This window comes from Amia ocellicauda, chromosome 17 (assembly GCF_036373705.1).
Source record: "Amia ocellicauda isolate fAmiCal2 chromosome 17, fAmiCal2.hap1, whole genome shotgun sequence".
Classification (NCBI taxonomy): domain Eukaryota; kingdom Metazoa; phylum Chordata; class Actinopteri; order Amiiformes; family Amiidae; genus Amia; species Amia ocellicauda.
In genome coordinates this window covers 14,767,152-14,794,356 of record NC_089866.1, presented here as the reverse complement: position 1 = coordinate 14,794,356, position 27,205 = coordinate 14,767,152, and the positions used below count along the sequence as shown (strand labels likewise).

The 27,205-nt window shown below is 47.2% G+C and overlaps 2 protein-coding genes across 5 annotated transcripts; one reads left to right on the top strand and one right to left on the bottom strand.

Moving 5' to 3' along the window:
• The first annotated feature begins 149 nt into the window (after positions 1–149).
• Positions 150–5,976, top strand: LOC136712962 (uncharacterized). 3 transcript variants are annotated; one of them, XM_066689809.1, is made up of 8 exons: positions 150–286; positions 420–508; positions 1,423–1,743; positions 2,337–2,471; positions 3,283–3,326; positions 3,417–3,500; positions 4,631–4,769; positions 5,570–5,976. In XM_066689809.1, exons 2-7 carry the CDS (start codon positions 451–453, stop codon positions 4,730–4,732), a joined length of 744 nt encoding a protein of 247 aa, XP_066545906.1. In that variant the 5' UTR covers positions 150–286; positions 420–450; the 3' UTR covers positions 4,733–4,769; positions 5,570–5,976. The 3 variants fall into 3 exon arrangements, with proteins under 3 accessions (XP_066545906.1, XP_066545905.1, XP_066545907.1); XM_066689808.1 differs by having other exon boundaries at positions 5,567–5,976; XM_066689810.1 differs by lacking the exon at positions 2,337–2,471 and having other exon boundaries at positions 5,567–5,976.
• Positions 5,977–8,939: 2,963 nt separating this feature from the next.
• On the bottom strand, positions 8,940–26,228 carry patz1 (POZ/BTB and AT hook containing zinc finger 1). 2 transcript variants are annotated; one of them, XM_066688903.1, is made up of 7 exons: positions 24,403–26,228; positions 22,453–22,516; positions 19,237–19,408; positions 17,716–17,893; positions 16,036–16,040; positions 14,205–14,411; positions 8,940–12,308 (listed from the first exon to the last, which is right to left on the bottom strand). In XM_066688903.1, exons 1-7 carry the CDS (start codon positions 25,680–25,682, stop codon positions 11,776–11,778), a joined length of 2,439 nt encoding a protein of 812 aa, XP_066545000.1. In that variant the 5' UTR covers positions 25,683–26,228; the 3' UTR covers positions 8,940–11,775. The 2 variants fall into 2 exon arrangements, with proteins under 2 accessions (XP_066545000.1, XP_066544999.1); XM_066688902.1 differs by lacking the exons at positions 14,205–14,411; positions 16,036–16,040; positions 17,716–17,893.
• Positions 26,229–27,205: the final 977 nt, after the last annotated feature.

The following is a 27,205-nucleotide window of genomic DNA, read 5'->3' as shown; positions in this document are numbered from 1 at the left end:
AAAAACATGGTAAGAACAAATACATGGATTTGCAGGCAGGATTTCCTCACAGAGAATCAGGCGGTTTTTTGTTTTAGCTTTTTCAAGTTTCTCACACAATGCATAAAGGAAGCTGTTTAACAAATACACAGCGGTAACCACGCTGCACTGTCAGCTCCACACCCACTGACGAGCCTGCGGAACGACACGTCTCGATCACACACTGAAACAAAAGTCTGAAGAAAAACGGCTCATTTGCATCACAATTGAATGTACCGGGGCAGGGGACTCCCGGGCCGTGGCTAGGGTTAGTGTTGAGAATCGACGAAAATTCGTTTTGCAGCTTTCTGGGCTCGCAATATTATTTGTTTGTTTGTTTGTTTGTTTGTTGATTTTGTGCATTTGATAGATAAAATTCATGTTCATATATCTCTCGACAGACTTTGAGTTTTAAACCACAGCGGCAATGACATGAGGGAAACGGCCCTGCTAAAAGTACTGGTTACGGTTCATATGTGCTGTTTGTCAGGTAAGAAATGTATATTATTACTAGTACTGGTAGCAGTAGTAGTCTTACATTTTACTACATTTTATTTTTGTGAATACGCAGAAAACATTTTGCGTGCAATACATTATTTTTAGGAAAGTGTTACATAAATGCAGTTGTATTGTGTGATAGTGCAGCCTTTTCTTTGGCCTCCGTTATCTCAAAGCGCTGTACAACAAATACAAAGAAAGAAAAAATGTGGCTTTCATCAGTCACAACGTGTTTAGTGAATATAACCGTATAATGTAATATACCTGTGCACAGCCGACATGCTCTCCTGATAACCGTTTGATATCAGCAGACTTGCGTTAACAAAAACACCATTGTGTTGTTATTAACGGGTTTTACCACACCTTAGTGATTTCCCTCTTCACACGCCGCTTCTTGCTGTTTCATCACTTTTTTTGGTGCAAAGTGCTTTGCAATAGATCGTATGATAACAGATGCTACGGCAAAAGTGACAAAGAAAGTAAAATTGTTTAATTAAATTAATTATAGGCTAATAAGTAATATATTTTGTGCAATTATTATCTTTATTATTATGCGTGTGTCTGCCAAGAAATAATAATAATAATAATAATAATAATAATAATAATAATAATAATAATAATATTAACAGTAGATTTGGACTCTTGTCCTGTAAAACGCAACTTCTAATTTGCAGTTTTTCACTATTATCTCCTGATTCGCTTTTCATTAAAAATTATTGTGATTGTATTGTATATGCGTTTTTTGGTTGTAGATGCGGTTTAGGTTTTCGGAGGGAATTCAAGTTGAAATTATTATTTGATTAAATCAAGGGTCTGCAGAAAAAGAATCAACCCAGCCATTGACCCATACATGAATTGTATGTAAGGCTGGATAGCTGTGACTGACCCACGCTCCCTCCTTTCCAGCCTGTGGATTAGATGTCCAGCAGCGGCCCGACTCCGTGACCGTGCAGGAGCGGGGAGATGTCACAATCTATTGCTCATATAATGGATCTGAACTGGGGACAGTCTCCGTGGAGTGGTACGTGAAACCCACAGATAACGTTACCATCACTGGGCTCAGATATATACAAAGAAATGTTACCGAAAACACAGCAAAGACGGACGAGCTGCTCTTGCGTGCCGTGGAGCGGAATGCCAGCGGGACATATTACTGCCGGGTGAAGCAAATCATCCCCAGACCGCTGGATGATGTCGACGGCACAGGCACCGTACTGACCGTGACAGGTAAGAGCCACAGCGGGCCACTGCTGTCCTTCACACTGCTGCTGCTGTTAACGGTATTGTCACATACTGGTGCACCCACTGGTCAGAAACAGTGCAAGTGCCTTTAATGAATGTTGTTATTGATTGCACCTCAAGATTGATCAAGGGCACATAGACAAGAAGATAACTGTGGCTTGGTTATTGACTTGTTTGTTTGTTTCAGATCTTCATTTTATTTTGTTTGATAGCTAATGAAGCAAAACAAATATAAAAATAAAGACAGTGCCTTAATGCTTGAAATATCGATAAATGAAATACTGTATTGAATTGCGTCCTAGGAAAAAATAAATAAATCAGCAGCTGTAAACAGCCTTTGTGTGTCTGAGGGGTAGGTTTACCCCCCAAAATAAAGAAATAAATACTTACATAAATAAAAGTACCAATAAATAAACACATAGACAGCGCAGCAGTACTGTTTTAAAGATGTTTCTCATACATTGAAATGTTCATTTATTTCCTCAGGGTGTGAGATCCCTAAACAGAGACATCTGATCATTGTCGTCTATCAATCTCCTACATTCCGCACATGCTAGTTATTATTTTAACTTTAACAGTTTCCAATGCGACGCGGCCGAAATCTCCCGCAGACAAAACGCACCGGGTTGCGGCCACGGCGGTGGGCACGGCAGCGGGGATTCTCGCCTCGGTGGGGGTGGGCTGCCTCACCTACCGGCGCTGCAAGGTCAAAGGTACCCGGGCTATAATAATAATAATAATAATAATAATAATAATAATAATAATAATAATAATAATAATGCACTCTTAGAATTTGTTAAATTTAATACATTCTGTGTTTCTTCAAGTATAATACAACTTTGTATTAAAATTTACCACAATAATGTGTTTTCCTTTGATTAAGTGTATGACGTTGTCCTAGAACAAACACAGGCTGTAGTGTAATGATAATTATTAGATATCTGTGTGAGCTGCCAGCGCAGCCCGGCAGCGTGAGCGGGTCCCTGCGCCTCTGTGCGCATCTGTGCGCCTCTTCTTTTCTTCTGAACTAATCATCCGATCTCATTCATAAACTGATGTTTCCAGTAACATATGAAATTATAAAAGGCACGTGTATTCTCCAGCTCTTTGGCAGCGAAAGAAAATTGAAATTCAATTGAAGGGAAGTCAAGGTCTCAGCGTCCGAGCTAACAATGCAGCAGGTTAACCAAGAGTGGCGGCGGCTCCCTTTAAATGGAAAGTGCGCACATACCACTTGGACATGGTAAACAGGGGTCGGTTCAAACTAAACAATTGACTTAAAGTTGCTACAGTTTTTCACTGAAGAAGGCGGAATTTCTATGTATATATTTATTTATTACGAGAAAGGGGGAAAAAACCTCCGGGAGAAAAAAACAAACAAAACGTCGGCGAGTAGGTGGGTTGTAATTTTTGTTGGTAGAAGTTTTGATTGAATTACAGTAATCACCCGCCTACCTGCCTGTCTGTCCACCTGACCCTAGACATATATTAATTACTTAATTGATTCTAATATTTTTTTTACAGGCAGTAATACAACAGTTTCTGCTGAGGAGCAAAGGGAGACTGTGGTAAGAAGCATTATTATCATTATCATAATTGTCATTCTTCTGCTTCTAATTGTGATTATTACATGACTAACAGTGCGACTGGCCCTGCAGGTGTCAGAGCTGCTCTATGCCGAGGTAGTGCACCTGAGCGGCTCCGGGGCCCGAGGTGTCGCCGGCGGCCGGGCAGAGAGACAGGTGCGCCGCTGAGTGTGTGTCAACCCCTGCGCACCTCCTCCGAGGATTTTAATACTGTTGTATGCAATAGCACTATGGAACTGGTTTCTTTTCTTTTTCTTATGTTAAACTGTTTAAGAATTCCCTGTTAAATTCAGGTCGCCTCTGTCAAATAATAATAATAATAATAATAATAATAATAATAATAATAATAATAACGATGTATTTACTATCACCTAACACGACTGCATTCCCATATTGAAAACCACACCAATTGATCGTTTCTCATTTTATTGATATTAGTTTTTATTTTGGCTGATGCTCAAATTGAACAATAAAGCTCTAAGTCTCTGGGGCTGTTAGTCGCACACGGGTATAACAGCCGCGATCATCTCGTCGTGTCGGTTCCAGTTCAAAAGAGACAGATAGATATAAATAATACATAAATCTATGAAGAAATAAATACACACATCATTATTAGCATTAACATTTGAGATGATGATTAATATACAGCCTAAATATTTAGACAGTCATTGTAATCATTATGGAAAACGAGTTTTTCCACCGTATCTGCAGTTTATAAGGCTCTCTTCTGTGTAGGACTGGAGCAAATCAAAAACCTACCCCAGAAGCTACTTTCTACTAATTATAAATTCAGACATCAAATTAGTCTACAGTTGTTTTTACAATTGCTGGGTATGTCAAAGTTTTGGTTTGGGCTGGGATTACATCCAAACCATCACTGATTACTAACATCTATACAAATGTATGGTGTACAGGTAAGCTATGATGTGCAGGTTTGTAGCTTGGTATTAGCATGAAGGTCAAATATATGATTTAATCTGGTCCTTGGTCTATGTCAGTGGTTCCCAAACTAGTCCTGGAGCGTTGCAATGGAGCTCTCAGCTGCTTAATTGAACTAACAGCTCAGTTGTAATGAAAACCAGTAGGTCATGGGGGGGGCTCCAGGACAGGTTTGGGAACCACTGGTCTAGCCCTTGCCTGAAGAGCCTGGTGGTTTAATTTAGTGGGTAAACTTAGTCCAGTACTGAGGAACTAACTGTATGGAATCATTTGCAGATTCTTATTCATTGCACTGACCTTATATATTGACATTGATTAATTAATGTTTTAATTATTCTCACTTACAGTTGAAAAGGGAGGCAGGACCTAGAGATTCAGTCCCACAGACTCTGAGCCCGGGACCCAGAGAGGAAGACAAGGAAGTGGTTTACTCGGTCGTCCACCGCTGACCCCAAGGGACAGGAGAAATAGATAAATGTATATAAGGTAGGACCAAAAGCCACAAATAAAATAATAACAATTATATATACACTACCCCGATTTTTTCAGTTTTTATTGATATTTAAGCAGTCCAGTGAATAACCTGAAATGATACAAAGGTAAGCGGTGAACTGCCAGAGGTTTAAAAAAAAAAGTTTAGGTTACCAAAAACTGAAAAATAATGTACATTTCAGAGTTATATACTGTGTTACTACACCCTCTTAAGCATTATTTGTCAGTGTTACGCGCAGCTCCTGTGCACAGAAGTTACACTGTATTCCTACAATGCGCACATTGTTTGAAAGCTTTTTCTCTTGGCTATCAGCGCGTTTCATTCTCAGACCCATCCGATTTACAGTCTGTGTTGCCCGCTGTCTTTCAGAGCCCGGGGGGGTTTCACTCAGACGGTCACAGATCAGTTTCGATCAGATTTCTTTGCAAATAGGCTTGTTTTGTTCAGAATAACCTAACAAATAATCCAGTTTATAGTATCTGATGTTCTATCAAACACAGAGAAGTTCAGATCCAATTATGTAAAATCGTTGTGTATTAGTACACTGTAAACAGTTTTCCATCTTGACTTTTTGGTCTTGTTTTGATCAGACTGTCTGTTTCCAGAATATGTCATAATTGTCAATATTTTCTGAGATTTTGTATTCCTAATGCAATTGTTTATTTGCTCTATGCTTTAATTTCAGAGTACATGGAGACATTAAACTCCATACATTTCAATAAAAACTGGAAAAATTGAGGTGTTCTAAAACGTTTGACCGGTAGTGTAAATATATTTAAAAAATTTGCAGCAGCCTTGGTGGATCCACTGCTTGGTGAAGACCTCCCCAAGATGTCTCCCATCACCTCCATCTAGTGCCTCTTGTCCAGGTCTCTCCAGCACAGCGTCTGATCTCATCCCCACATCCTCTTTCCATCTCCTGGGATCCGCTGCACAGCTGCTTCTGTCCATCTCTGATCTGTTCTTTTTTCCTCCACACACCTCTCCGGCGATGTCACAGAACCCTGGTTTCTTATGAGAAGCCTCTGTGTGTTGCCTGTCTCTGTTACTCTAAGCGAACTCCTCTCCCTGCCTCTCGAGGTCGATTCTAGTGTTTGTCTGTTTTCCATGGCGTGTGTGGAGCTCAGAGCCAGTGCTGCCTTACTGCCTCTGGCAACCACAACACACCGTGTTATTAAAATCAAATGGGACTTCATTGAAGATATGTGTTTTTCTTCTGGATATTGCTTTACTGGGACACCCATCTGTGTAACAACATATTAGAGTGTAATAATAGATTATTACAAATAGAAACAAGCTTGTAATACTTAGCAAGAAAAACTAAATAAAATAAAAAAGTCAATAAATAAGTTTTAATTAAAATATATTTTTGTTTCTGTCTAACAAGATCTGACCCTGGGTCCACAACACAATTATTATTGTTATTATGATGTCTGGGGTGTATTGGCAGAAACCCACTGCAGCTGGTTCACAATCACTTTATTATTAAAACCCATCTAATTAAATGGAAAATATTAGCCTCCTGTCTGAGGGGGAACATGTTGCAGCACACGGACGGGCTGCTCTTGCACACTGCAGGACTTTAATTAGCTAATTACCCGTTCAGTGGTTTCACACACAGAGTGAAGCATCGCGTGTCACGCTTGGGTGGGCAGCTCTTTGCATTGAACAGTTGCTGTGGGTATGAACACAGGATGCATACCTATGTACTAACTTCATAGGTACTCATAGTCACAGTCTGTGTGTGTGTGCGCGTATATGTGAACACAATTGCGCTGCATCTACAAGCATCTCAGCATCCTGTGCACATCTATTTCTGTATACATTTATATAGTGGTCGACACTGATCGAGAGAATGGACTGCATGTGTACGTGTAACGCAGCCACAATGGTGCTCTATGCTATGCAATGCTGTACCTTTCCTGACCAGAGCAGACTGTAGTGGTGGTGTGTGTGTGTGTGTGTGTATGGCGGGGGGGGCAGAGCAGGGAAATGCACAGACAGGGGGCTGCAGAGTGGGAAGTGGGGGGGTGGCAGCGTCTAGACCAGTGGGAGAGTGTGCAAGAGTGAGACAGCGTGTGTGGTGTGATCTGAGCCCCTGAGGGGGGTAGGAGCACGGTGAGAGAGAAACCACAGTGAGACACGTGCCCCCCACCCCCGCCAGCTACCCTCGCTCCCCTCAGTCACTGATTGAAAGGTACATATAAGAGCTGCCGGAACCCGTTATCCCCTCAAAGACAGTCCAGCCTAGGTTAAAGGTTAAAGGTTAAAGGTTAAAGTTCACTGCCGGACAAGCATCATCCTTCATCATCCATCCTGTCCTTGAAGGGCTGCTGTGACAGTCTCCCCCCCCACCATTCCTCATTTAACATTTAATTAGTTAATTCAAGTCATTAATCACTTTACCTTCCAGTCACTAGAAATACTTTTCACAAGCCAGGGTCCACATGTAATAGTATCTGTTATCAAATACAACACACAGCGTAAGTCTTGCTTCATGAGAACTAAAACCAGGGACCAAAACACACTGCAATAGTTACCGCAACAGTGTGTGCAGTGGCGTCAGAGCCCGGCAGGATAAATGGCCAATATTACAGTTAGTACAGATATTACCAGTAGAGAACAGTGTGTGATTGATACGAGTCTGGGGCTGCTGGTCGTTGTAATGGGTTGCAAGCTTTACCCTTCCACCTCCTCGCCCTCTCTCCCTCTGACTGTGCCGCTCTGATTTACAGTGAGAGGCACAGAGGAGCAGTCAGAGTGAAACTACCACTCTCACAGCCAGGCCGCACTGGGGCCGTGGGCGCCGAGAGCCACAGAGGTGTGAACCTGAGACCCAATGATGCAAATCTGCTGGCTACAAACTTTTAACTTTTGATGATTCTTAGCCCTATTATAAATTATTATTATTATTGCTGCTGCTATTGAGAATCCGCTAAATGTCTCAGCTGAAATATAAACAGCAAAGAGTTTGGGTGTGGGATTTTTTTCATCTTTGCAAGTTATTATTATTATTCATGTGAAAATGGCATAATCGTGTGGAAGCTAGAACATATAAATCTTTCACACTAGGGTTTTCCGTCGGCCCACGTACAGTAACCACAGTGTATGAAGCGAACCGGGAGACAGCCTGGTAATGAAAGTCCCGGATATATCGTGAAAACCGCTTCAATACTGTCCGATATATAGGAAGCGCTTAAAATTGACGTTTGACGAATTTAGTTCTGCTGCTACGTCACTCCGATCATCCACATGTTACTGTGTATTACGCCCTGCGTTGGTGGGGCTATTTACAGGAATTGTGATGGGGTGTTACCTACAGACCGTAGTATCACTTCTTCTGACGTATATGCATTATGCTAACTAACATGCGATCAGGGACACTAACCTACCTGCTGTTACACTAGCGCTGCTAACCGACTTGCAATCACTGATGCATACTGCTCCTAAACGAAACATTACTACTGAGTCGACTAACTTACACATTGTCCCCGATACCAACCTGCATACTACCGTGAAAACTACCTCTGGCAGGATCAGACTCAGATACTTAAAATGAGCTGTGCTGTGCGATGCAGCACCAGCCCCCTCTAGCGTCCAGACAGTGTAACTGCAGGGGGGCTGTCGCTAAGATTGGAGACGATTTCAGAAACGGACAAAGGAGTGGTTGAGAGAGAATGTGTGGGAGAGAGAAGGAGAGGCAATGTGGCTGCCCTGCCTGACAGACTGTACTCACCACTGCGGAGACGTCTGCTGTCAGGCTGGAACCCACGGGTCTGTGTCTGTGCGGTGGGGGGCTGGAAAAGTTTGAGCTGCAACATCTGGAATACCTGGAACATCTAGGGGAGGATGGGGGGGATTGGGCATTGTTGGTGTGGCAGTTAAGTGATTAATTAGGGCAATTAAACATTTAGGAATTGAGATGTAGTGCATTTAGGGCTTTGCACAACAACCTGGTGCCTGTAGGGACTCAGGAAACACAGACAGACAGACTAATATACACACACACCAACAGACAATCTAATACACAAAGAGACAGAGACAGAGACAGAGATACCCACATACAGACACATACCCAAACACAGAAATACAGACAGAGTCATAGAGACACACAGAGATATACATTCCTGCACAGGTACACACAAAAAGGTGTGGAGTCAGCATGAGATTAACACTTTATTCAATTCAAATAATCTCTGTACATCAAATTTACAGAGACTAAGCGACTCAAAACAGTGTACAAAACCAACACCCACTTATAGAAAAAGGTATGTATATATATTTAATATATCTGAAAAGAAAAAAAGATTTTTAAAAACAAAAGGAAAGAAGCAAATATTAACAGGAATAAATCATTAATAATTAAAAAACAACAGCTCTAAGATAAATATTATGAATCTTTTCCCAACGTACACATTGTTTCTGTGTGTATGTATATATATATATATATATATATATATATGTGTGTGTGTGTGTGCATTGTGCGATTGCGCTGTATAGATGCCTGTACGGGGGGCTCCTGCGTTCGTACCAGCCTCATTTCACTTGGTGTCTCCCCGCTGCTCTGCAGTCAGTGATTGAAAGGCACTTTGCTGTAGACCCAACACCAATCTTGCTGCTGTGTATCCTGGTTCTGCACAGCTGCGGTTCTGGAGCCAGGCTGGACAGGGTACTGAAGACCCTTAGACTCTCAGAGACAAATGGGGGGACGATAACAAAACAACATATATAACAATGTATATGTATAAATATATATATATATATATAGAGAGAGAGAGAGAGAGAAATACACAATGATGACAATTTAAGACCTGTGTCTTCGAAGGGCGTGTGCAAGGTGGGAGGGCGTTTATGAAGCGGGGGGTTCTGGGCCTGGAGCAACACAGCCGGCCTCGCTCTCATTGGTTAGGGGAAGCACTGCGAGATTTAAAGGCAGCATTTGAGAGTCCAATCAGTGCAGCTCCAGGAGGCAAAGAGGTGGGTTCAGTCATCCCTAATAAAAACACCACCTGGACACTCCTTCAAGGTACTCAGGTTCCCTTCAACGTGTGATCGGACTGGGCTGGCCGGGCTGGGCTGACTGAAACCGATCAAGACAGGATAAGTGTTCCACGGCCACAGCAGGAGGGATTGACTGGGACACACCAGCGGCAATCGACTCAAATATCTTGTGTGTAAAATACAGTTTTCCCCTTTCCTGTACGGAGCTGTATTGTTGGCCTCATCCTAATACAGACTCCCACACTAGAAATAGGGGAGAAACATAAAATAAATAAAATACTATCACACATTTCTTTATTAACTTTTAGTTTTACAGTAAAGAGCCCATGTGGTGACCAGCTAAGGCCCCAAAATGGGAAACGCTCCTTGAAGTGACCCATTAGTCACATGTTCAACATCCTCAGACTGTGACCTTAGAAAATATGTAACCGCAACAAACATAACAGTAATTAGCGCAGTGTCTATGTAGCCCAGTGTCATTCAGTACCAACACGGCCGGAGACACGCAACAGTTCTGTCTTGAGGAATGAAAAATATACTTTTTATGTACAGCATATACATTTACATAAACACAACGGCTTATTTTATATGTTTTTACAAGCACAATGGCAAAAAGTCTATAAATAAACAAGGAGTGTGCAAGCGTCGAGGACTTGGACCTTGCTGGTGGTGGGGGGTGGGAATAAAATACTCAACTACTCTGCACTAAGATTAGGAACAGCTATAGAAATGCATCTTACAGTTACATTTAGGATCCCCCAACAGACATCAACACAAACAAGCACACATGCACAGATCAGCACCTCTCACAGAGAGAGAGAGAGAGAGAGAGAGAGAGAGAGAGAGAGAGAGAGTATCTAAGCATGATTAACCAACACCATGAGATAACAGGACTTCCTTAAAACAATTTAAAAAATCTAAAATAATAATAATAATAAAGCTAAAAACATCATCCTTGACCTACAACCCATTAAAGGATCTCCAGTCCTGTACATCCTTATTGACACTGACACTAGGCCCACTGCGGCCCATGGGCAGACTGCAGACACTGCAGCACAATCTCTGGGGGGCAGCACCTTCTGCTGTATCCCTGCTTCAAAATGCTCGGCTAGGAAAAGTGAGTTTGTACTGCAGTGTCTGAGAGGAGCTGCAGTCTGTAACTGCTTCAATTGCTGGGCAGGAATGAAAACCGGGTGACCCTGCTGTACTGGACTGTCTGTCTCCAGGACCAGGGCTGGAGACCCTGCTGTGGCTGGGTGAGGTTTAAAAATGCCAGGACAGGCAGCTGTGTGAGGGGGGGGGTTATGTACAGAGAGCAGTCGAGACGCAGCCGGAGAGAGTGACCCGTCCCTGGCCTGGACTCCTCTGAGAACAGAGATGGTTAATCCACTGACACTACAGAAAACTAGTGCCAGCCAGCAACCTGTTATGCGTGATAACTCAATTGTAGCAATAGGGCAAAACAGAAGACAAAAACATGGAAAAGCAAAAAAATCTCTCTCTCCATCTTCCTCTCTATATGTGTATATATACGCACACAAACAATGTAGTATATATAGGTTACAAATTTCTTCTTCTCTTCCTGAATTCTGCACATGAGCTGTGGAGAATCTTTCCCTTCTCTCTCTCTCCATCTCAGTCTCTCTCTCGCTCTCTCTGGAGGTAGGGGCACCACACTGGCTGCAGGAATGGATTGTGGGAGAGGGTTTGTGTGGTCAGGCTGCAGTCCTTCAGTCCGTGATTCCACCGGCACAGAGAGCGAGAGATCAGGAGGAGGTGTTCGAGAGAGTGCAAACGAGTGTGTGCAGGTATGGGTTGGGGGCGAGTGTGTGCATTTTGAGGTTGCGGGGGGTGGGTGTAGTTAGTCAGTTGGTCAGAGACATGGTTTGGGGGGGGGGGGGCGGGGGAGTAAAAGCAAGAATCCAGTCAATAAATCTGTGAATCCCTGGAAGAAAAAAATAAAATTAAAATCCAAAGCGAAGCAAGAGGAGGTCGATGTCACTTCCCCCCCAGGCCCATCCCACTGTGTCCCGCCTCTGCGTCCACCAGCGAGGATGCGAACGCCGACTGGACGATCTGAAACCCAAAGGACTCCAGCAGGGACATGTTCTGCTGGGGGGAGAAGGGCGAACCCAGGGCAGGGGCCAGGTCCCCCAGTGCCCCAGGGGCTCCTGCCAGCCCCTTCTGCGGCGCCACATGGGCCTTCTGAATGTGCTTGTTGAGGTACGACTTGGAGCGGAAGGAGTGGCCGCAGTCGGGGCAGCTGTGCTTCTTATCGGGGTCTCCGTGTTTCAGTCTGCCGCTCCCCCCGGACGAGCCCCCGATACCGGCGTAACCCAGCACCGCGGCCGCTGCTTCCTCCTCCTCGTCCTCCTCGCCACCCCCGGCTACTGCCGCTGCTGCTGCAGCCCCCTTGTGTTGGTGGTGGTGGTGGGATTTGAGGTCTCCCCCGTCAGACAGCTCCCCAAAGGAGGCATCGGAGCTCTCCTGCGAGTCCTGGTGAGGGCACTTCGCCATGTCCTCCTGACCATCTGAAGGGGGGAGGAGAGGAGAAAGGGAGAGCAGAGAAGTGGAGAGATGAGAGAGGAGAGGGTGAAGAAGGGGAGAGGTAAAGGGAAGGGTTGGGAGGGAGAGAGAGAGAGAGAGGCACAGATTAGAGGTCAGACACTCCAAACAGTAAAACAGGACTGTCTGCTGTCACTGTACAGAGACCGGTGTCCTGTGTGCTTCCATGGAAGAGGTGCGTCCTGCAAAGGGGTGGATGGGGGTAACCTTCCCAACAATGAGGGCAACACACAAAACACACAGCTCATCAGAACGCAGCAGTCTGTGTGTAGAGCTGTGTGGCGGTCCCAGTCCTCCAAGGGGTGATGAGGACTGACTGGAACTGCCCCACTGGGCCACAATTCCTAGCCTGCTTCGTGTTTCTCCGTTTACCACCAGGCAAACCTCCTCTTTGCTTTTCCACCATTGTATTTGTTTTCTTTTGGAGTTTGTCTGTCTGTCTGTCTGTCTGTCTGTCTGCCAAGATGCCCCCCCTCCCTCCACAACCCAACAGTGAGGAACAGGGGGGGAAAGCAGCAGGAATATCTCCCAGGGCGAGCCCCCCAACCAGTCCCCAATGAGACCTTAATAATGCACGGACTGCACAGTGAACAGACGGCCACCCACCCCCTACCTCCTCCTCCCTCCCTCCTTCCTTCCTCTGTCTTTCTCTCTCTCTCTCTTTCTTCTTGCTCACTCTGCCCCATGCAGAAGAGTGAGGGAAGAGGGGAGAGGAAAGATGGGGAGTGATGGGGTTGGGGAAGAGACATGGGGGGGAAAGAGGGAGAGAGGGGGAGAGGGAGGGAGGGAGGGAGAGAGAGAGAGAGAGAGAGAGAGAGAGATACAAAACAGTTAATTGTTAAGCACAATTAAGAACGTAGCCTACCCAAAAAAAGGGAAGGGAAAATGACACTGGTGTTATACATGCATACACACCCGCACACATGGTGTCAGCAGTAATTAAAGGGCGAAAGTCATAACCCTTAATCAAAGTAATTAAAAACATAATAATGAAGAGCTGGTCTAATAGATACATCTCACAGTCAGTAAGGTCTTACAAGATGCACACCTTGGTAAAAAGCCTGGAACCCCCAGCCCATCTGCTTTTCTGTCTCTCTCTCTCTCGTCCTTTCTGTCCTGTTATGGAGCCCTCAAAGAGCACCGGCCCCCGAGCCCAGAGTTGGGGGGGACAGACAGACAGACAGCCGCCGGAGGAGCAGCAGGTGTTTTCAATGCAGTCTTTGAACTTTTCCAGCAGGTTCAAACCTTCGTTTCCTATCAGATTCCCCACGCCCCCCCGTGACCTCACTGTGGCATGCCACTACGCAGAGCGTGAGCAAGAAGTCTGGAGAGGGCACGCCAACATCATACAACTGACCTATGACCCCACAACCCTCAACCCAGTACCAACCACACACCCCTGTATGCCTCTCTCTCCACCTCGGTCTGTCTCTCTCTCTTTTTTCCAGTCAAAGAAACACAAGGCAGTCAGACTGGGCTCATGCACAGAGCCAGCACCGCTGTACCTAGAACACTCTCCCTGGGCCAGAGGAGGACTGGGGAACAGGCACCGAACACTCTGCCACTGAACCGCCTCCTCCCTCTTCACAGCAGAGCCAGGAGGTGTTCCCTGTTCATTACAAATGTTTTTAGATTTTTTATCGTTGTTTTGTCTTTATTTTCATGTTAAATAAATGGTAGGATTGTTTACTTTAATTCTTGTAAACACATTTCCCAGCTTGCCGTAGGAACGGTAAATAAACAAATCTAAAACAGGCAAGTTTTTCAGAGTGCCAGATTCATGGAAATCGATAAAAAAACTAAAATAAACTGAATCCCACCGACTGCTCCATTGACCCCTGACCCCGTGCCCACGTACTGACCTGGGCTCTGCCCCAGCATGGCAAACCCTGGCACAGCGGCCGCCCGGCACTCCCATAGATACGGCGCCCCCGTCTTTCCCAGGAGCAGCTCGGGCTGCAGGCCCAGCGGGGGGGGGCAGGGGGGCAGCCCGGCAGGGGGGGGCAGGCCGCGGAACCGCCCGTCCACCTCGGGGTAATTAACCAGCAGCCGACGACTGCTGCACAGGTCTACAGACACACCAACACGGGACAGGAGCGAAAGGGGGGGAAATAAAAAAATAAAAAAAAAGGGGGAACAGGCCAGGAGGAGGAAGAGGAATAACAGATAAACAATCAATCAGAGACATTCACTTTACACCAGCTCTGTGGCACAGTCGTCAGCCCAGCGCTCCAGCTTCACAGGTGCACGGACAGGGCGGCTCTGAAGGCAGTGTGCCGTGGTGCGTGTGTGTTGCTGTCGTATGTGTGTTTAGCAGAATTAAGTATACTGGCACTCCTTTTCATTTATTTATTTTTAACACTTTCTTTACACAAAGATTCTGGAAACACCCCAGGGCCCCTTGCCCAGAGCCCCAGCATGGGATCACACATAACCGCGCTAACATGCATGTTTGTGGTGCGGGTTTGGTTTTCGTTTTTTAATACACGCACTGGAATATGTATAAGTAAGTGAGTTAGTGAGTGTGCGTAGTTGTTTTTATGTTGAAAGTACCTTCCCAGCACCCTGTGTGCACCTATAAAACCAGGGATGAGCAAACAAAAATGCAAAAGATGAAACTTTTTCTGTATTAGTTGCCAAGCCAGCAGACCTCGATGAGCAGGGCACCGAGCGGCCACACTGCTGGCCAGTGCCAGGGGCCTCCTGCAGCGGGCTGTAGTCATCAGCAGGATTGGGACTTATTATTACGCTGACGAGGATTTGCTCTTCACTGATGTAAAGGTAACGACTGAGATTTCTGTGCATCTGGCCTCATTCTCCCCTTTTCCCTGTACATTTTCTTTCCTTTCTTTTCCCCCTTTCGTTCAAATCGCCCCACGTTTGGTATCCCCTGCTCCTCCTCCCCCTCTTGTAATCCCACACGTGCCCCTTCCCCCCAATATGAATGGATAAACGCACGCAGTGTCCACAGCACAGAGAGAGAGAGACAGAGAGAGAGAGAGAGAGGAACCCTGACCATCTGTCTGTCCGTGACTGACTGCACCAATAACACACAAGCTCCACATACACAGCTGCCCTGCCCCCGGGTGGCATGATCCAAAAGTCTGAGGTCAGAAGTCACACCTCCACACCCTGACTGTAATGTGGTAACTTGCTGCTTCCTTTGACTGGTTTAAAATGGCGATGGCAGCCATGCACCGGTGGGTGGGTGGAACGGGGTGCTGCACACTGACATGACTGCGCAGCTCCACGCAGCTGGAGGACTTAGCGCAACAGGAACAAACATGCCAGAGAAACTGCTCAACACACATCCGGAATCCGGGAGTGAGAGAGAGCAAAGTGCCAGTTTCTTTCTCATGGCTTGGAAACTTTCCTCCTCCTCCTGCCGCTGCTCCTTCGTTGTCGTCTTTTCCTCCCTCTCCTTCTCTTGACTCTTGGCCTGACCACCTGCAGACCACACACCCCTTTGGCACTGTGATGACATGCCTGACTCATGTTTAAGTGACGAAAAGTGACTTGTCCGCGTTGTTGCCAGTTTTAGAGTGTGACTCCACTTTCAGGTGGACCCGCAGTCAAACACACACAATAAGGCTCTGCTGTGACAATACAAATGGCAGTGGAAGTCACCTTGAGAAGCTTTGGGAGGCCACACCAGAACAGCCATGCCCCCCAGCCAGGACTTAATGCATGGACCCTCCCTGCACATACAGTTGCTCTGGCTTTACAGCGACACAATCCAGGCGACACCTCTGTGTGCACGTCTGTTCCCCTCTCTCAAGCACATACACACACCCCCTCCACAGCTCACCCTGCACAATCACACAATCATGCACTGCTCAGACAGCTCGGACGAAGGCTGTTGGATCACAGTCCCAGGCTGCACGCAGGCACACCATCGGCCAAGAGGCACTGGCGCCTGGGATGCAGTCACACGAAATAGAAATTAAACTGAAATACAACTTAACAAAAGCAAAATTATATAGAAGAGAGAGAAATGCCACAGACTATGGTGGCACAAGAGTGGGATTCACAAGCTCAGCAGTGGAGCAGGCAGTGTGCACCGGGACGCTGACACGCACATGCCTGTCCCACAGCACAGAGATCTAGATGCACGCTTGTCCCCTTACACCTGTGAAGGAGGAGAGGTAGGGGAGATGCATCACAGTAAAGGAAAACAGAGGTTTGGACTACTGCACCACCCCCCAAACCCTCACCCTACCCTCCACCACCCCTACCCATGTCCCCTGTCTTTAGGTGCAAGACAAGGACAGGGCTACAGATCCAGGACCGGCAAGGAGGTGTGCAGCTGCTGCCCCTGCCCCCCACCTCTGGCCCAGACACACCAGACATACACCAGACGCACTCCTAGACATTTGTTTCGCTCGCTTGTTTTTTAACATTTTCAGATGCAAATTTTCTGAAGGGCTCTTGTCTTGCCTACTGCCCACCCCACCAGTCTGCCAACTCCCAAAACCCCAAATCTGCCCCCGGTCCCCCTACCTCCCCCCCCCTCTCAGAGATCATCAGATGCTGCTGGTCTCAATGGCAATAATATTGTGAAAAAGATCCATTAACGACGGCATTAAATGAGAAACACACAGTAATGATCAGCGAGAGATTGTGAAAAGCAAGTCTGAATGCGCGGTTGTTTGAACACACAGGTATCATGACACATGCATCTGCACCGACCATGAAGTACACTGGTGAAACACTGTGGAAGCGGTCAATGCGAGTCCTCGTGTGTGGGAGTGTCTCTATATGAGTGTGTCCCTCTATGAGAGTGCGTGTCTCCTTGAGTGTGTCTGTATGTGGTAGTGTGCATGCAAGTGTGTTACAATAAAGTGCTCTCTGTGTGGGTACGTTTGTGTTTGTTTGCTCTCTTTATTGTGTAATGGTACAAGCAGCAAAAAGGGGCAGATCGTGCCATGCTTACGAAGACAGACAGACACTATGCCAGCACAGCAGTAGCCAGTGGGGCACACCCTCTCCAAGCCTACAAACACAGCTGACATGCGTCACAGACACACACACACACACACACACCTCTGCGTGGTAAACCAATCAATCAATCAATAAATAAATCTATGAATGACAGCAAAGGAGGGCTCCTGGTTGTAAAAAGTTCTTGCAAACAGCCACAGGCATTTATTGTTTTTCATCTCATCCAGGGGGGGGTGTCTGTGAAGTGTGTGTGTGTGTGTGTGTGTGTGTGTGTGTGTGTGTGTGTGTGTGTGTGTGTGTGTGTGTGCGCCTCTCTGGACAGGAGCCTGGCTGATGCAACACTTTTTTAACACAAGCAGAAGAAGCAAACGCAGCAGCAGCAGCAGCAGCAGCAGCAGCAGCGGTGGTGGGATACACGAGACACTGTGGGGCAGGGCATGGGGGCGGGGCATGGGGTAGGGGCGGAGCTTGCCTTCGACAGCACACGTGCGGCCGGCGGGGAAGGCGGGCTCCTGGCGAGGGTCAGGGGCGCCGGGGGCCAAGCCCGCCCCTGAGGAGCCGTTGTGGTGCGTTTTTACGTGCACCTTTAGGTAGGAGGCGGTGGAGAAACCTGGAGAGAGACCAGGAGAGCATGACTGCAGCACCAGCACTGGGCACTCACACCTGCTCACACAGACGCAGACAGGTATGCAAAAAGACCAAAGCTGCACACGCACAAACATGCTCACAGACGCACACGCACGCGGATACACAGACACAAAACCCGCACATAAGACACACCTACACAGATAGACACGAGGACTCACACGCACAGACATGAAGAAAGAAGGAAAGAACATAGACCAGTGGTTTTCAAACCGGTACTGGAGTATCCCCTGCCCTGCTGGATTTTGTTCCAACTGAGGTCTTAATTGCTTAATTGGATACTTAATTGACCTGACAAAGCAAGATACCATTAAATTAAGCAATTAAGACCTCAGTTGGAACAAAAACCAGCAGGGCAGGGGGTACTCCAGGACCGGTTTGAAAACCCCTGACATAGATCAACAAGTAAAGGAAAAACTCTGCCAGTGAGAAGGCAGTGGGAGAGAGAGGAGGAAGAGACACCACAGAGAGAGGGCACAGAACCCCAGAGAGACAAAGAGAGAGAAGGAAGAACCAGAGAGCAACAGTCATGACAAGAGATGGAGGAAGGTCATCTGCACACCTTGCACAGAACCCTCCTCTGCAGATCTCTCAGATTGTCCTCAAAAAACAAAAACACAACCACCACCACCACCATAAAAGTATGACAGTGTTGCTGCAGACCTACAGGCTCCCAGTGCCGAGAAAACCTCCCACAACTCAAGACAGAGAAACAAAAACGTATAAGAACATAAATAAACAGACAAATGAACAAATAAATAAAATAAAATAAAATAAAAAACACACACAGACACACAACAGAGTTCTGTCAGAGTCCTCTCCTCGCACTGTTCTCAGAGTCGGGCAGCAAAAGAAAGATGTATTGGAGCAGGATTGCACTCGGACAGTGCAGGACTGTGTTGATAAAAGCAGTTATTGACCCCAGCTGAACACTGCCGCTTGCCTCTCACACTCTCGCTCCACCACTGCTGACCTGATGCTATACAAAACGTCATTAAATATTAAAAAATAAAATAAAAACATTACAGTTGTGCATATCCAATCGTGCAGTAGTATGGGTGTGTGTGCATCTTACACACAGGTACAAATTCTGCAGTTATCGTACGTGTGTGTGTGCGCGCTAGTGTGTCAGTATGTTATCTTTGTTGTGTGAAGGACAGTGTCTGTCAGTGCTTGTGTGTCAGAGAGACAGAGAGAAAAAGACAGAGAGAGAGAGGCTGCAGTATCTGAGTGTGCGATACCTTTAATTGCAGATGTTTCAGTACTGGTGTGTGTGTGTTGTGCACGTGTTGCGAGTCCGTGCGTTACCTTTATTGCAGATGCTGCAGTAGTTGTGCGGCCCCTCCGTATGCTTCTTCAGGTGGTCGCTCATGTACGCAGCGCGCAGGAATTTCCCACACACCTGGCAGGGGATCTTGTCCTCGTGGCACGCCAGGTGGGAGCGCAGTCGGTCACGTGTGGCGAACGACGCGTTGCAGGTCTGCCAAGGGTGAGGGCAGGTGGGCACACAGAGAGAGGGGTGAATTACAGTAAAGAACCTCAGTTTACAACTGGGATTTGAAAGCGGATAATGGGTGGGACTGGTTATCTGTGTCTTTAAGCGGTGTGTGTAGAGGGACCTGTGGCACCCTGACGGAGGCTCAACAAGGAGAGCGTTTTGTTTTGTGTCCCTGCCCATGACTGTGGATACCACACCGTGCCACAATATACACCCCCCCCAGCAGTGTGACTCTGCACGGTCTCTTTAAACATCCGCTCACTGCCCTGCTCCAAACACAGCGGTCACCATGGCAACTATCGTTGGCTGCCCTTTTATCTATTCCGCCCAACCTCCCACTCCCCCTCCCTTCTTTTCTTCTCTGCCTCTCTTGTTCCCTCCCTCTCTTCCTGTCTTCCTCTCCCCTCCACCAGCTCCAACCCCCCCTTGTCCTCTCCCAACCCCCCCAACTCCCCTCCCACACGCTCTCTCTCTCTATTTCCGTGCGTGCTCTCCCTACCTCCCCGCCCCCCCTCAGCCTCTCAGTCTCTCTCCATCTTTCTCTGTCCTTGCCCCCCCTCATCTCCCTGTGTTGTTTCAGTCACATGCTCTCATTGCAGAAGGAACAGTGACCTCAAAGTCAATAATAACCCCCCCTCTCTCTCTCACACACTGACACAAACCCCCCCCCCCACACACACGCAGCCCCCCCACCACCAGCAGTGCTGTGAGTGAGCTTCAGGCTCTCTCTTCCAATTAATTTAACTGCAGGACATCAGTGCTCCCCACAATTAAAACCTACAGCCTTCACACTCTCATCAATCCTCATCAGCACCAATTAAAGAATCACAGCCAGGGAGACAAATACAACTTCTGGGGTGGACTGGCCAAGCAGCAGAATCTGGATTTCAGTACAGCCCAACCCAGCAAAACACATGTGTGCTGCTGCCCTACCCCCAATGAGACAACACTCCAGCCCAGGACTTCAATACATCCAATTCAAAAACCACATAGTAATTATTCACTCACTCTGCTCTGATTAAATACCCTTTATATATATATATATATATATATATATATATATACACACACACACACACATGTATCTTTTATATGTATAATATAATTATCATATTTTAAAGTCCAAGTTCATTTGACTATTAGGCCTTTATGTTGCATTTTCTTGCTCTTACTTAAGTTTCTTGAAATGTGTGTATTTTGTGACAATTTTGTGACAATGTGGAGAAATAATAACTTAATATTGTGTGTTCTCGTATAATTATGTATTGTTAGAACTTCCATTGTTTTTTTGGGACTTCCCCCCTCTTTTCTTTAGCACATACCTGAGACTTAACTGTATTATGTCTGCACTTGTAATCTCATTGTACTTGGATGTTGCTTATTGCACTACTGCATTTTGTAATGCTTTACATTGTTTCTTGTGTAAACCCTGGATAAGGATGTCTGCTAATTATTACATTATTATTATAATGTATAATATACATCATATAATCTATAATGTAATGATGTAAAATGATATGGCAGCATGCTAGTGTGTAAGTTTCCCGTACTCATCTTGCCTGTCACAGCAGGTGTAGCGTTGTTCTAGATCCCCTCACAATAACATTAGCCACGACACAACACCTAGCACAATCACATTATATTGAGCAACTCCCAACCCAAAATACAGTGCAAATTGTTCCTTGCCTTGCTACAAAGCAGGAGCAGCTGTGTCAGGCCCCGCATGAGGTGCACCCTAGGTGTAGCTATTACTCTTGCAATACTGCCGTGTTAGTGTGCGTTCCCTTTCAAGCCTGGTGTTGTGCTGCACACATTATCCCGATGTGAGTCAGTGCTAAATAATGTGTGTGTGTGTGTGTGTGTGTGTGTGTGTAAGCCACAAGCATCATGTTTATCAGTACAGACACGACTCTGTCCCCCCCGACCCTCTCTATCTCTCTCTCTCTCAACGGGCAGTCAGGAGACGCCCACACAATACTGCAGCACCACTGAAACATACACACACACACACATATATATATATAAAAACTCACACTACCTAAACACACAGTAACAGTCACTTTCCCAGATACAAACATCACTTACCAAGACACATACACACATACTTGCACACACAGCCCATGGCATCCCACCCCCACACAAATATGCAAAGACACTCCCCCCCCAGCTGCAAAGAACAGATCCACTCTGCAGACTCCCTCTTCCTCCCTCCTTCTCTAACACACACACACAGTCAGTCACTCCCTCCCCCCGAGCCAGCACCACCACCACCCCCCAGCCTTACCCACCCACAATCCCTCACTACAGCCTCTCCCCAAACACACACACACAGACGCAGTCTTCTCCACCACCCCTCCCTCTATACAGCCCCCCCATCTCTCTCTCTCAACACGCACACAGAGTCCCTCCCCTCCCCCCCACCATTGCCCCCCCCCCCCCGTTTCTTCGTGCAATCATTCAGGCTTGGAAACCATTTTGTGTCCCTGTGGAGCTGCAGTCTCTGTGCTCACACCCTCCCCAGCTCACCCTGCACAATCACTTACTCTCACACACACAAATCACTCACACACACACTCTCACTCTCTCAGTCGCACACTCACAGCTACACACACCCTCCCCCGCTAACCCTGCACAATCACACACACACTCTCACTCAGTCTAATACATATCAACAACCACACACTCACAAACACAGTCAAACGCACAGCTATACACACATACACACACATACACTCTCACAGTTGCAGAAAGACAAACACACTCTCAAATTTGTACATATACACAGTCACACACACAATACAAATATGCAAACAGATAAAACCCATAGAAGCACACTCTCACAAGCTAAAATCTGAACAGGTATTTGTTTGCGCAAGTGTGCATGAGTGTGTGTGTGTGCAAGCGTGCAGGTGAGAGTCTGTAGGCGTGTAAGTGTGTGACAGTGTGCAAGAGTGTGAGTGTGTGTGTGTGTGTGTGTGTGTGTGTGTGTGTGTGGGGGGGGGGGGGGTTCAGAGGTTCATGCTCACCTGGCACTTGTGAGGTCTCTCGGAGGTGTGCACCTGTTTGATGTGTCCATTCAGGTGGTCGGGCCTGGACAGGGGTCAGACACACAAACAGTCAGGGCAGATCAGCAGTTCAACAGATCAGAGCTTGGTTCTGCTCTTATTTTAAGCTATAATGTTTACTTATTTTTAAGCAAATTGTACAAAATCTGATGTAACAGCAGGGTCACCATACAGTCAAGTCCTGATCTAACACACAGCCATGGGAGCCACAGCACAGTATTAGGGTCCTGAGACCCATGGAACCTTGTAGTCCCTGCAGGAGCCCCATGCGCTGGGCAGGGTGTAAAGACCTGAACACACCACAGGAGTCCGAGAGAAATGCTTAGATTTCCCTCTTCCTTTGCCTACCTCTGATGGTGGGGACCAGAGCTGGAGCAAGTGAGTACTCCAGAAATAACACAAGATATATATATATACACACATTTACAGATGAAGGAGGAAAAATAAAAAGTTTGGGCCATGACTGCCCATTGACAGCAGTCAGATCAGATAACTTCCACCATCAAGTGAAAATGACCAATCTGATCTGCACCGTATTAGAAAAAGCAGAAGAGCCAGGGGCCGCAGATACACAGAGGCCAGAGGTTGTTGGTACAGAGCCCAGCACGCAGGCAGCTTTTGCTTTTTGGTAAAGCACACTTGTAGGTTTATTGTGAAATTGGAGGTGAATGGCAAATACACTTGTCAACCCAAACAAATCAGTTAGTTAATAACTGGAGCCAATCAGTGTTCAGTCAACAGTCGCCTTGAATGCAGCGGATAGACATAGGTGTGCGTCAAATCAATATCACAACAACAACAATAATGACAACACCACTGTAATCCCCTCTGTGTCTCACACAAGGCACTGACTCTACACAGCTGTCAGCAAAGTCACAAGTAAGTTTGTCTGCAGCGCGGAGCAGAGCTGTGTTTTGCCATTGGCCGTGTTTGTTTTTACACTCCTTAGAAGCTGTGCTGCTTGCTTGCTTCCGAGTGCAAGTGAACGGAAAAGGCACTATAAAAACAGTCGAAGCGCAGCTCAGCGCTCAGTCAGAAGTCAGGTCTATTCTGTTGAATTATAAGTGTGATCTTTTGGTTGTTTTTTTCACCCTCTGGGGTGTGTGTGTGTGTTAAGGTCTGGCACTCACACTCCAGGTGCACAGCAGACTGAGCCTCTTACAAGGAGCTCTTTAGTACAAATCTGCTCCAGCTGTTGTATACTTCCTGTTTTGTTAACTTACTGCATAGACAGACAGACAGACAAGCAGGCTACAGTTCAAGATCGATACACAATCACATTGCATTTGTCACATCAGTAAAGGCAGTTGTTCTAATGTATTATTTTATTTTTGTATTACTTACTGGGTATCCCCAAATAGTTTAATTTCTTTACCTATACCATTTATGTAATTCCAATGTGCAGACACTGAGTGAGGGAGGGTGTTCCAGGTGCATGGGCTCATTTGATGGACCGAAAATATTTGAGGGAAAGGTTTTTCTTTTCAGATTTCCACCCCCCCCCCCATAGTCTGTCTGGTTTGGGTTGTTTTTTAACGGTACAGCTCACAGTAAAGACTGCAATGGATCAGACTGTCTGACAGCAGGCTCCCTCTGGTTTGCATATCTGTACTGTGGGGTTGTGTGTGGCACAGTAGTGTACAGCACTGTATTGTTGTCCACAGCAGTCTGCTTTACTGTAGCACACTGTAGTTTAGTACTGAATTCTGCAACGTATTGTACTGTTGTGTAGAATAATATACCACATACTACTGTAGCATTTTATCGTAGTGTACTGTGGTGGGGTGTACAGTATAGAGAACTGTAGCATACTGCTGTGTAGTGTACTGTACAGTGGTGGGGTGTACGGTGGTGGGGTGTACGGTGGTAGGGTGTACTGTGGTGGGGTGTACAGTGGTGTTGCGGACTCACCTGGAGAAGCCCTTCCCGCAGCTCTGGCACACATAGGGCTTCCCGACCGAACCGTCGTGGGAGCGAACATGATACGACATCCGGTCCTTCCTCTTGAAGCGCAGGCCGCACACCGGGCAGGCGTAAGGCTTCTCCCCGGAGTGCGACAGCTTGTGCCGGTTGAGGTGGTACACGTCCCGGAACACCTTCCCGCAGATGTCACAACCAACGTGCCGCCTGGTGCGCTCTCGTTTGCGACTCGAGTCCACGGAGACATGCAGGCCCAGCCCGTTCTCCAGCAGGCTGGCCGGCTGGGGGACCAGGCTGGGGGCGCCGACTCCTACCCCGACACCCGTGGAGGTCCCCCCGCCGCCGCCAGGGTTGCCCCCGCCGCCGTGGAGGCCACTGCTGGCGGCGTGTTGGGCTTCGTGGTGCCTGAGTCTCACTGCCTCCGTAAAGATCTTCCCACAAAGCCCGCAGGGAAAGATGCCCAGGTCCTTGGAGACCCCAGAGTTACCGAACAGTAAAGGGTCCATCGGTGGGATTTTCTTGGGGCGCCCCCTACCCCTCTTACCCCCACCCCCGCTAGCCTGGGAGCCCCCCGCCATGCCCTGGAAGCCCCCCAGCTCTTGACTGTTGACGGGGAGCCGCTCCACCTGCTGCAGGACCGGCATACCGGACTGGTTGCCGTTGCCGGACAGACTGGCCCCGCCGCCAGCCCTGCCGCCCGCGTCCACTTCGTGCGCCTGCCCGTTGCTGCCAAACACCGATCCGTTTGACAGCAGCCCGGCGCCATTTGACATGTCCAGCGGGAAGCCCAGGTCGCCAGCCCCGCCGCCGGTCCGGAACAGCGCCAGATCGGGCCGGGTCGGCGGCACCAATATCTGCACGTTGGACTGCTTGATCACCTCCTGGCAGATCTCGATGACCGAGCGCATCAGCAGGAACTTGGCGGCCGTCATGAGCTCGGGGAAGCACTCCAGCCGGACCACGATCCTGGAGGTGTACGCGAAATCCAGGATGTCTTTGAAAACTTTGGGGCTGATCGTGTGCATCTCCAAATCCTTCGCCTCCCCGTCCCCGTCCGCCTGGCAGCTGAACACCGACTCGAAGTACTCGCTGCACGCCGCCAGGACCGCCCTGTGAGCGGGGAAGCTCTCCTCGCCGACGCGGAGCACAACATCGCAGAATCTGCCTCCATTTTTCCTCTGCGTGTTCAGGTTGTGCAGCATCTCGGCGCTGTGTTTGTTCACCTGGTACGTGTAGGACGAGTTCCACGGCTGCTCGGAGATCCTTTCCATGTTGTCTTCATTCAAGAACGACGGGCGCTCGGCTTATTTATATATATATATATATATATATTTCTCTGTATAAAGTGTGTGTGTGTGGGGGGGAAAAATAAATAAATAAATAAGAAAACTATGTTAACGGGAGTGGGAAATTTGAAAAGGGGAAAAAGAAAAGGCACCAAACTAAAAATAATAAAATAAAACACACACACACGGCAATAGTGTCTCTCCCCGTCTCTTTTGCATCTAAAAAAAATTGTTTGCAGGGAGAAAAAATGGCAGCCCCCCAGCTTCCTGTGAACTTTGACCTTTGTTTCAAGGGGGGGGTGGATCAGAGAGGAGAGAGAGGGGGGGCGATGCTTGTTTTTTTCCCTCTCGGAAGGCGATGCGTTTTCAGAAAGTTATCGCCCGGCGAGGCGGCGGGAGTTCGCGCAGTGCTCGCTCCACTGTCTGTGCGGACGCCGCCGCTATTATTGTGATTATGATTTGCTGTTGTGTTATTGTTTTTGGGGGTATTTATCTCTCCCTGCCTCCCCTCCCCTCCACGAATTCGCATTCCTGTTTTTCCACCAGAAGTGCCCCCTCCCCCTAGCCGCCACCCCCCCTCCTCACAGTCCCTTCCTCCTCCTCCCCCAGCACAAAGCTCTGTGCGTTTACAAATGCAAGAGCGGATGCTGCTTCTTCATTATAGAACCGTTTAAACTGGCAGCAAAATCAAATGTATTCGCTTCGGGGCAGTTGGGAGAAATGAATTATTATAAATAAACACGGTGACACAGATTGCTGGCCATTAAAAAAAAAGACCCACACCATTCAAATTTCATCTGAGAGGAATGTGGTGTGATCGACTTAAAACACAAATAAAAATACAGTAATCTTGTTATTTTTAAATACAGCTACCTCCCTCTCTCCCTGCCCTCTCCGAGGAAGGTTACTTCAGCAATAGAGTGTGTTCTAGAATATATAGAATAGAACTCAGACAATCTCTCTCACACACACATGCACCCCCGCACCATCCCCCAGACACGCACACTCCCCATAACCTAAACACATACAAACTGGAGAACTATTTCTCCGACCACCCCGTCTTTGGGATCTGCTTGTGTTCTGCTGCGTTGACAACCCCCCCCCCCCCCCACTTCTTCTCACACCCACTATCACATTTGTCTCCCTCTTCCTCTCTATCTTTGTATCCTTCCCAACAACTGTAATTAAAATCAATCAATAAATAAAGCTGATCTTGTTTTTTGTTTGTTTGTATTGTTTGCCTGTTGCAAACTTTGTGTCTCTCTGTGCAGTGCTGAGGAAAAACCACTGTTTGTCAATCAAGGAATACAATGTTAGGTAAAGTAAAGGTGAAACGCACTGTAGAGATCATCACAGCCCCCAGCCTCTCCGCTCTCCGAGGCTGACAAGGACACAGACTGCAGGTGTAGCAGCAGCTTGTTAGCTGTCAGGCAGGGAGGGGGAGGGGGCAGGGGGTGGGTTGGAGAGATGCGGGGGGGGGGGTGTTGCATTGCATTATGGGGTGGGGG